This window comes from Cariama cristata, unplaced genomic scaffold (assembly GCF_000690535.1).
Source record: "Cariama cristata isolate BGI_N322 unplaced genomic scaffold, ASM69053v1 scaffold4004, whole genome shotgun sequence".
In the NCBI taxonomy this organism is placed as follows: Eukaryota; Metazoa; Chordata; class Aves; order Cariamiformes; family Cariamidae; genus Cariama; species Cariama cristata.
In genome coordinates this window covers 26,774-38,191 of record NW_009614513.1, presented here as the reverse complement: position 1 = coordinate 38,191, position 11,418 = coordinate 26,774, and the positions used below count along the sequence as shown (strand labels likewise).

Below are 11,418 nucleotides of genomic sequence, written 5' to 3'. Positions count from 1 at the left end.
GCAGGAAATCATAAATTGATTCTCATTTACATATAAACTTCTTAATTAAAGCAGAACGCCCTCTGAAATTCTTCAGTTGTCATTTTGAGATCAAACTCCTGTTATCTTTCTCAAAAACTCTCGCCTGACATCAATTTCTACATTCCACTGCCTTTCAACGTTTTTTTGTGAGAAAAAGTATCTTAAATATGTATATTTTAATTTACCACACTAATATATTTATACATTCAATTATGCAATCTATCATCACCAAGGTATATTATGTAGGTTTAAAGTATTTGGTTCGCAAATATTAAAGGTCGTTATCTCCTGCTTCCAACCTGCATCCAGCCAAAAGCACTTGTCTGTACATCTCCACCGAAGACTTGCCACCAAACTGCCTGCCTGTTAAATATGTATTGTGAGAGGAACTGATGAAATAATGAGCCAAAGGATGGTCCATTTCTTGATATAATTCCAAACGGTCTAGGAAAACTGGGGCATTTTCATCTGACATCAAGTATCTGCAAAACCCATCACTTGATATAACACCTAGAAGGAAGAAGAAAGCATGGTAAATTACTACTAGAAATTTATAGTTGGCAGGAAGCAAACTGTCTCGCAGAGCAGGAACCCCAGCACGAAAGCTATGTTTACACAGGCTTCTGCAAGCAAACAGAAGCTCTCCCCTTCCAGTGCTCCAAGCTGATGAGCAACTGTGTCCCTGGTGCAAAATCTGCCACTGTGTTCTCAGATAACAAAAGAAAAAAAATCAGGTGCCTACCTAGCTCAATGTCCTATGCCCAGCACTCACCATTACACCTAAGGCATCAAAAGGATGTGAAGAAGGCAGGTCAGTAGTGACATCGTCTCAGAATACTCCCAACAATTTTGGGCTCTGTGAATTTGTGAGCCAGAAATTGTGAGCTTGCATGTACCAGTCTTCTGTGGTACTTTTCTCCCCTATTTCATACTCAGTCCTGCCCTGACTGTGCTGCATCGCTGTTAATCAGCTTGCGGCATGTGCAGAGACTGTTCTCCACTGACAAAACCAAATGGAAATGTACCCGAAAACATTTGCACGTGTTCATTTGCAAAGCATTAGGAAAATCTAAGATACTTTTGAGTTTACTGTTTGAAATACAGGTTTATTCCTTTATAATGAAAAGCAAGCTGTTTTCTACAATGAACATGGGACATCCAGTAATTCAGAGGACAGAATTCATAACACCTTTTTCTTATTTCTCTGCTGTTATATGCCTCATAAAGTATAAAAAATATAAACCAAGGGATAAATTTTAATGAAAACAAAGCAAGAATAATCAGTACTGCAGTATCAGTTTTAAAGTGGCCAACAGAGTGAAAAATGATCTGGGGTGGGGAAGAAGGGATTACTCATAAAGAGTCACTGCAGAGAATGGTTATCTGGCACTAATTTGGAGATTGCTTTTCCTAAAGTCATGTACGAACACTCAGCTACTGTTAAGGTACAGGTTGCAATAGTCCTATTTTTATTTTGTTTAAGACCACCTTTTTCTTACTCCAGTAAACCTGCTTTTCATTCTGCTCCTAGTTTTCTGAAAAAATCCTCTACTGGAGCTTAAATTTTCTGTGCTTGGTGTCAGCTAGAGGTGAACTGTTCTGGAACGCCTTATCAAATCCCCTCAGCTGAGTGTGAGTTTTGGAAGAAGGGGAAAAAAAAGGGGGCAAAATGGAATTTTCAACTTTAAGAATGTTTTTCTTTTGTTGATCACCGGGAACTTAAAGGCAGCAGCACAAAGTATGTCAGAAGATACACACTTCTAGTACATCACCTAGTAGAAAAAAAAGTCACAGCTGGGCAGGCATTATGGACAAACAATGGCTGAGACTTCAACAACTTAACGGAGCTCTACGTGGTCAACAGACCAGCCTTTGTATTTTTGACATGCATGGACCAGGTGGAAGAATTTGCTTTTGTAGTGTTCCTGAGCAGACCCTGGTTACCAAACTGGACAGCACGAACTTCTTCAGCTTTACTTACTCCTCCTGTTACTGAAATGTAACTGAGGAAGAGCCAGTTGCTTCACAGAACTAAAACAGCAATCTATTAACCCAGTGTACAACGCAGTACATGTACAGAGCATGTACAGCACAAGCTCTTCCTCCTGCGGTTTGGGCAGGACTAAACCTCTATAAGGAACGGTGAAAGCTAAATATCCAGCTACAGAAGGATTCCTGAAGTTTACAGACTGAGGAAGACAACTGTAAACTCTTCCCAACCATTGGCCCAGAGAAAGTGAAAGGGGCAGGTGTTGCTGCGGAAGGCATCGCTGGTGTCAACGCCTGTGATCACAAAGCAACATAAAGGCACACAGGGAACCCAACAACGCTGCAGCACTGAGCAAGAGCTGTCTCAGGCTTTACTGAGGCGGCTTAAGATATTGCCACCTCCTGTTGACTGCTCTGCACATCCTTCATCAGCAGAGGCAGCACTAGTGCATGTGTAAAGCTACTCTGCTTCTGCAGTGCTAGCTTGACACGTTAGCCTAAATGTCTAGTGCAAGTGGATTCCTGTTAGTATGCCTGAAGGGGCTACAGGCTTTGTAAAGCTGCGCTCTCCTCCTCTGCGTGCTATGAGGACAGTAACTTCCAGTAAAAGGGCAGGGAGGACAGATGGAGTAGTAATATTTTTAATTTCTGCAGTTGATCCCAACAGAGCTATTTCAGCAGAACAGGTAAGAACTGGGAGCTAAGTTCAACCACTGACACCTCCAACACCCATAGCAGCTCAGGACATGAGCAGCCCAAGAATGGCTTGGAGACACTTCTTCCAATCTTCTTGCTCAGGGAGAACATTTTTCAGTGTTCTGAAATATCCTGTTTTAAGCTAGGTTGCTTCCCTCAAGCACTCTATAGATTATACTATAAGAAGGTAGATGCATATCCAATGGTGCACATGGTAATTTTTTTTATTTTTAAAAGTTCTACACAATATCTGGACAGCTTTGCAGCCTCTCTGAGATGTTGCCCATAGCCACATGCATGTTGCCTTGTTGCTAGAAGGCATCTTCGTGTTGTTCCTTATTTACTCAACCCTAGCCTTTCCCATTTTGTAACAGGATGGCTGTCTTTATAGCCACACTGTTATCTGGATCAGGGAAATAATCCTTCTGGAAAAAAAAAAAAATAAAAAAAAAATATCACTGATTTTGAGGGGGAGAGATTTTTCAGCAGATCAGTTTCCTGACCTAGTTCACCGGGTGGCCACATAAGTGCTTGTCCCCTGACCACAAAGACTGTAAGCTTCCTTTTAGAAGTTTGGATGCTTTGGAACAAATTCCCCAAATCCCTGAAAGCGGTGAATACTGAACTCCCTCCCACATTTACCTTTACTCTTCAAGTCTTCATCTGGCTCATATGTCTCAATTATCTGCATTGCTCTTTTTGTGTCATAAAAGGGAAATAAAATTTCATTGAGCCGAGGATCTCGTTGATGCTAAGGTTAGAAAACAACGGAATTCAGCAAAACAATATAGTGCATGGCTATCATCCAAGAGCATTTCATTACTGCAGATGAGAAAGAAAGAAGTGGACATTTAAAAAAAAAAAAAAAAAAGCCCTAAAACTTACAGACTATTCAACAGTAACTTTAGCTTTAGAATGAAAATGAACCTTATCTTTCATCAGAAAGCTAAGCAGTTTGATTATAAAAATATTACAAAAAACCAATCCAGTGCAATCGTAGAATATGTCTTACTCTTGTTTGTTCAGGAAATTAATGACTGCACATCATATACATGCAAATGAAATGTTGAAAATAAATAGCTAAATCTCTCTTCTTTGTAAATTCTCTCTCTCTAATCTTTTCTGTAGGTCATGTAAACTGACAGACTTGACTGATGGCACTGTAATCAGTTCTGCAAAACTACATGTCTTCAGCAATATCTACAGCTACAATAAAAATTAGAAGTAAAATAAAGCCATACTATAAATACAGAATTTGAAACCTGAATTTAGAAATATGCAACTACTAATGATTATTTGTGAATTGGGGAAACGTTGTGTTACTAACTATGCAAAAAACAGCGTAGGTTCTTAGAAGAAATATGTACAACTTAAAAGAGCTTCACAGTATCATCTCTTTGATTCATAGTAATTTATTATATTAGATTTTCATAATATATGTAATATTTAGATAAAATTTAGCAGTGATTTCTAATGCACTACTAAAACTCACAAATTTTTAAGTTTTCACTTAATAGTGTGCTACGTAACTTTCGTTTTTCGCCATGCTGGATTAGAGCTGCACACTGTGTGCCTGATTCTCCATTAAAAGCAAATTAAAACCACAATTGAACGGAGTCGTGGCATGTAAGCAGATGCAATAAAACATAAAGAAATAAATATGACTGTGAAAGCACTCTTTTACCCCAGTAGGTGCACAGTTTTCAAGCTTTAGTTTAAGCAGAATTCAGAAATGTAACAGGTCACCCTCATATTGGTGATCAATAATTTGGAGTGGACAGGATGGTGTTGATATAGTTTGGCACAGCACTATGAGCATTTGCTGTAATTCCTTATGTGTAAACTTTTTGATATTTTTTCCTGAAAAAACCAATATCCAATCAAAAATAAGCACTTGATCTCTTTTCTTACAATCAATACATTGGTCCACGTGCTTGATTAATTCCAAGAAATTACAACCAATGCCAATTTAATCATGCAATTAAGGAGGGATCTTTCAAGTAATGCTACTGACAGTCTGCAGCATCTAAAACATAGCAGTTTCATTCACTAGAGATCGACTGTCTGGGTATCTAAGTAAAACTCCGATGAAACATAATACGAGAGCAGATGGATGCAGGACATAACTTGCTAAGCAGCACACAACAGCAACACAACACTGGCATGCAACACTACAGTCTACTGTGATAAATGACAAGCTTTATACCATTAGTGACAATACACCACTTCAAAAAATCGTAAGAAATAGTAGGGAAGGTTCTTAACTCGAGAACAGTGCTCTTCCCCACTCTCTTTCTTCTACAGTTAGTCATAAGCAAACAGAACAAAATAAATGGGATAAAGCAAAACGTCTCCTGTTGAGAAAGAGTCCCAGAGTTATTGGAAGGAGCTAAGAGAAAAATACTCTTCGTGTAGCAATGATCCTCACTCATTATCCATTTTCCATTTGAATAAAAGCATGTCTTTATGTTTCCTTAGTTTAAAAAATAAAGCAAAATCGACAACTGATGAAGTTTTACTTAAAAAAAGGAAGTATGCTTACTAGTATCTTTTCGGGAAAAGTTCTGAACTACTGAGCTTGTTGGCACAGGAAGTTGTAACACAAAAACTGACCAAAACTAAAAGCATCATCTAGAAGCTTCATCTAGAACAACAACTCGCCCCAGGACTAATTGTGTTTGTCCAACAAGGTTGCATCTGACTGTTCTGCTCACTGTATTAGAGGACACTTACACTAGACATTCTTAACCCTATGATGGTGAACCATCTAAAAGCATGGGGAGACAGAATGCCTGTATGGTTCTGCAAAGAGAGAAAGAATATTTAGCCTCCCCTACCTGGCCTCCAGTCTCCTCTTTGAGCGGATACAAACTGAGATGCACAGCAGTCAACAATGTGCTGAAACCAATTCTGCCTCTTAATTTGTTCTGTGCAATGGTAAGAAGGGCATCCCTTCGTGGAGATGACAAACAGAGATAGAAAGAGCAAGCAAGCGAGTGGGAAGGAGGAAGGAAGAGCGAGCAAGTGAGTGGGAGGGAAGGAGGAAGAGCAAGGAAGGGGGAAAGAGGGGCAGCAGTGGGAAAGATGGGGATAGAAAAGGATCTCCTCATACCTGCTTCCCAGGAGAAAGGATGAGTCCTGGTCAGACTACTGAATTTCCATTTTGACAGTTACTTGGCTTATTAATTTATTGCTACAAATGAATGGCAGAAGCAAATCCCAATAGTAGTGATCTCAGTTCTTTTTCTACTACATTTTCTTTTTTCAAAATTTGACTTTAAAAAAAGAAGACCTAGACAAAATACTTGGTGCCTGACAATAATTAAATTTCTAAAAACTTCCCAGAAGCTTTAATACTGATACACAATTAAATCAGCTGTCAGCCAGCAGCATTAAGTTAAATAGAGACAGCAGTTTGGAAAAACTACAAAACTCCAGGAAAGCAGCTCATTCTTCACTCATACCCAGTAATGTATCCTCATGCTCCCTTAAAAACCCATCACACTTAGAACTTCTACAGCATGCCTTGGAGGTTACTGAAGCCAAAATAATTTAGGTGTCCTGGTTTCGGCTGGGATAGAATTAATTTTCTTTCCAGTAGCTGGTACAGTGCTGTGTTTTTTGGATTTAGTATAAGAATACTGTTGATAACACACGGATGTTTTAGTTGTTGCTAAGTAGTGCTTACTCTAAGTCAAGGACTTCTCAGTTTCCCATGCTCTGCCAGCAAGGAGGTGCACAAGAAGCTGGGAGGGAGCACGGCCAGGACAGCTGACCCAAATGAGCCAAAGGGCTGTTCCAAACCATAGGATGGCATGGCCAGTATAGAAACGGGGGGGGACTTGGCTGGGAGGGGCCGATCACTGCTCAGGGACGGGCTGGGCATCGCTCAGTGGGTGGTGAGCAATTGCATTGTGCATCACTTGGTGTTCTCAGGTTTTACTCCTCTCGCTTGTTATCTCGCTTTTCACTACAATATATTTACAATTATTATTATGAAGATATTTTACTTTATTTCAATTATCAAACTGTTCTTATCTCAACCCATAGGTCTTACCTTTTTCTGATTCTCCTTCCCATCCCACCAGGGGGGCAGGGGAGAGAGACTGAGTGAGCAGCTGCATCGTGCTTAGTTGCTAGCTGGGTTTAAACCATGACATTAGGTTAAAGACTCTAATGAAGAATTGCTCTGCCAAGTAACTCCCCCCTCCTATATAATAATCCTTTTATATTTTCCAGCATTAAACACCACTGCTAATTGCAATGTTGGCCAGCTGTCAAGGGGACAGAAATGATCACTTCAGGAGGGAGATTCTGGGTCATTTAGTGTCTTTCAAATCATGATCAAAACTTTAAACTCTACCTGGAGACCAAAAGACCTCCAGCAGAGCCAAAGGCATTAGTTTCAGTCATCAGAATGAACGTCCTACTCTATCAAACCACTTGGCTAATTTTTCCCAGCTATGGTCACGAACTAAAGGGCCAAATACAAGATTTCCAATTGCAAAATGTGTTGTGTCGATAAGAATGTAGCCAACCAGGTATTTTTCTCCAATACTGCCCATAAAATAAGGCTTCTAATTCTGTAAAAAGAACTGCTAAACCAATACAAAACTGAGAGCACAACAATTCAACTTTAATTTTTTAATCAGTTACTGGAGAAAGCCAGCAAGTTCTTACAATTGCTGGCAGCTGTTCTTCAGAATTTTGGGCTTCAAGGAAGCATACTTTAAACTAAAACAATTACACAGATCAATTTTAAAATAATGATAAAATAGTAGTTTACTGAAAAATGAGGATTAACACTAAAAAAAATAATCAGAAGCTAATATGGTTCAAGGTGGGGACAGGGCTGTATTACATAGTGAAGTGCATCTATCACTACAAGTGAATTGGGGGGCTGAGGTACTTTAAGGGGACAATTTATAATGTAAGTAACAATGTTATCCTTTCTCTCTTCAATGCAGAAGCAAACCCGACATGCCTTAGCTACGACCCAAGTCCTGCAAACATTTACACACTGAACTCTGTAAACAGCTGTGACAAAAGAACAACTCACAGTAGTAAGATTAAGCACATGCTCAGATTTGCTAATAGAGAGAATTATGTGGACATGAACTAAGGCCCCAATTATGTGACCATTAGTCCTGGAGTTGTTAAGCTTCTCACTATCTTTTCTTTTTGAATACTTTTTTGACATGTAATTCAGGTTTGGTGAAGGGTAAGGCATGCATTCCCTACTGAAAAAGAAAATTATATTCTAAATTTGATCTATGGGAAACTTACTGCTTGAATCTTCACACAGCAATATCAGATATATAAATAAATATATATATAAATATATAAAATAGATTTTTAGATAGTAAAATAATTTTAGATAAGAGAGATTTTTGGCAATGCACTCAGTCCCTAAAAGATTACACAGAGAGGTAAAACAGCTATCAATGTTCTAGATAACAAGAATCTACTGGTACAAAACCAAGTGGACTGTGCCTGTTTTCCATGTGTATGTTCTTGTCAAATCTACATAATGCATTTATTGTTACAATTCTGAATAAGTCAGTCTTCTATAACTTACTGTGCTTTAGGAATAGAAAAAACCCAACCCCACACTGTTTATTGAACCACTTCACACACTCATGATGTTTTTAAGAAATACTAAATACTCTTGCCAACAACTGTATTCTGGAAATAAAGCAAGAAAAGTATTTCCTCTTATTCTGCACACATAGTATTTTAAAAATCATATACAAACTCTTAAAATATCCTTCTTAGCTCTTAGATTTGTAATAGATTGAAATAACACTGTTGAGAAGAATCAAACCACTGTTTATAAAAGCCTACTTCATTTTTTCTGTTATTCAGAAGGATTAGCAGATATATTTAGCTGTGGCCTACAGGTAAAGTAATTGCTTATAATAAAATACTGGGTCTATTTTAGTTGAAACTGCATTGAATGTAACAGTATAAAATGTATAACACATAACACACAACATAACACAACAGCAAGTAATCAACAGATGCAATCTGCAAAGCCAACATGTAGAAAGCACGACAACATACAAGGTTGGAGCTGATTTTTGCACCTGGATGTTACCATAATGGAAAGATCAGCGGATCAAAAGCACAGCAAATAATGGCATGATTCATGCAATGGGAAGATTGGAAGAAGCAAGCCACTGCAGACAGACTTGTATGGTAGTTAATGTATGAAAAAGCTTACTTCATTTAGAAAGCTCACTAATTGGTCTACCGTTAAATAATCAGTTTTGTCTCCATTGCTGAAAAGAAATTTATTAGAGAATGTAAGTTTTCATATACGATGCTACAGTAGGTATGATTTACATGTTGACATTGTCGATACTCTTAAAACCACCTACTTTTCTACCTGAAGTAGCTCTATAATCTCAAAATGAACAGTCACAGAAAACATACTAACTGTCTATGCTTGGCACAGTGTATCTCCCATACCTCCTATAACTTAACAAACGTTACTTCATAAAACAACATGTAAGTCCTCCAGCTGAGAATAAATTGAGTGAAGAAACTTTTTAAACTTCAAATTTCTTATTTAATTTTATTAGTTCACATACTGTGTTAATCACCTAAAGGAGCAAGTTAAAATTACAGTAGTTAGTAAAGCCAATGCAAAAAAAAAAAATAATAGTTCCAGGTGCTTCCTCTTAACTCATGTAAAAGTTGCTGTAAAATACAGAGTGAACTTTTACATTTACAATCTGAGAGGGAAGGAAGGGGAAAAACATAGAGTTTGTCTTAAAATACTCCTGATGCTACTGGATACAAGGTTAGATAATCCTTACAGTGTTCTGTCACTATTAGATATGAACTAAAACACAGCAAAATGAGTTTAAAGCAAGATTATATTAAATTTGAACTTACATTTTCTTAAAGAGGTCCTCTATGTCAGTTCGGGGACATATCTTTTGGGTGAGCTCATAAAATTTCTCATAAGTAAATGCTGCAGGCTCAATTTCATCATTCTGCAACAAAAGGCAAAAATTTATCTAGCAAAAGACAGCTTATACGCTCTTTCCCCAAGAGCGTATCTTATATCAGAAAAAGCAACCGAGAACTTTTTTAGCTCTTTACCTAGTATATGCTTACTTAAGTTTCTTTCATATTTTCTGAAAACAGTTCTTAATTCACCTTTATCATAGATCTGTTTGATGTGCCTATATTCTGACCTCACAGTAACATTAATTCGACATAAACACAGAACTGGAAAACAGTCTTTATTTTTCTTCTGAAGCTTAAAGAAAAACCCAGAAGGTCCTAAATAGTGTACAAACTTCAGGATACTCATAGTGAAGCTGAGGAACACTGAGAAAAAGTCCCAGGTTTGGTGCAATGATTTTGAAAAGCAAAGGAGCTCTCATACAGTGGCATGTAAAACTTCTGTGAGGGAGGGAACACATGGCTAACACGTTCAGCATCATGTCCTCCTGTGAACAAGACAAGAACTGCAGCAGTGAGGAAAAATTTCATCTCAGGTGCCAGGCACTGTTACGGCTAGGGATTTATGTCTTTCTACATCCCCTCTCCTCTGCAGGAGACAGCAAGCTGCTGAGCCTGCAGGGCTGCCCCTCACCAGGCACTTGCTGCAGGCAGGCCAAGAACCAAAGACTGGAGTCTCCAAAAGGAAAGAAGGGAGACGGGGCAGGGCATAATGACAAAAAAAACCCAAAAAACTAGCTGCAACCGTAACCCGCGGTCACCTCTCTGGGGGAGGCTGCTGGCAGGGGCTCCTGCTGCAAGTGGGACAGAGCGGGGCAGCAGTTCTCCAATGGAAGGGAGCAAAGAGCAGAAGGAGTCCAAGAAATGCAACTGAGAGGACAGCACGCAACAAAAAAGGTATTATGTGCGGATTCCGTGCTCATATACTTGGTATAAATGAATGAAAGGTAGTCTGTTACAGAAAAGAATGGAAGCCTCATCTAAGAGGTTAAAGGATCACTATGTCATACAGATTTAATTACATTTTGGTTTTAGTAAACAACCTACAGTGATTAATAAGTTACTCATGAACAACAGGCATGTTTTCATGTGATGCAAGACTTGGATCACAGCTACAAATGTGAATGATTCATCGATTTATTAGTATACAAAAAAGTTATTCAAAACCACTGAATACCTTTCCACTGGGAAGACCTAATTCCTTAAGCGCCTGAAAGATCACTTTTTCTGTTTTACCTGACGCAAAGGTTCTGGTAATACTAAAACAAAGAAAGAGTGGAGAAAAAAAAAAGGGAGAAGCGTTAGTCACTTTTTAAACAATCAGTTCACTCTCTCTTGCTTTTACTGCCAACATTTTCCTCTGGCTTCAACTGATGAATGTAAGCATCTTCCAAGTAATAGTGCAGTCAAAAAAGTGCTCTAAGCTTCACAGAGCAGCACTGCTCTGCCTGCAAACTACCCATTAGAAAATACATCAAAATAATGAACTGCAAAAAGAACAAAAGAGGGTTTTTTTCCAATATACTGGGATACAGAGCCATGCAAAGCATTATTCTCTTGGCTCTTTTAAACTCTATGCACAGATAAATGACTGTTCATAAAGTAGCAGATTCTACAAGTGAGGCGACTCATGTCTCCAGCCATTCCTGGCTGTGGTGATTTCCCTTCCTTTCTGAGCATTAACCTATGCCTCCCAGGTCACCCATAAGGTAGGCATGAAGCATTCCTAATGGCAGC

At 38.6% G+C, this 11,418-nt stretch overlaps 1 protein-coding gene across 4 annotated transcripts in view; it reads right to left on the bottom strand.

Annotated features, from left to right (window-relative positions):
- The window catches only part of PLCB4 (phospholipase C, beta 4), a 92,063-nt gene that overhangs the window by 60,319 nt on the left and 20,326 nt on the right, over positions 1 to 11,418 (bottom strand). For all 4 annotated transcript variants that reach the window (XM_009699438.1, XM_009699437.1, XM_009699439.1 and 1 more), the window contains exons 7-11: positions 10,859 to 10,940; positions 9,607 to 9,707; positions 8,930 to 8,987; positions 3,349 to 3,457; positions 321 to 531 (exon numbers count right to left, since the gene is read on the bottom strand). In XM_009699438.1, the coding sequence (XP_009697740.1) occupies positions 321 to 531; positions 3,349 to 3,457; positions 8,930 to 8,987; positions 9,607 to 9,707; positions 10,859 to 10,940 (561 nt within the window). The remainder of the gene's footprint in view (positions 1 to 320; positions 532 to 3,348; positions 3,458 to 8,929; positions 8,988 to 9,606; positions 9,708 to 10,858; positions 10,941 to 11,418) is intronic.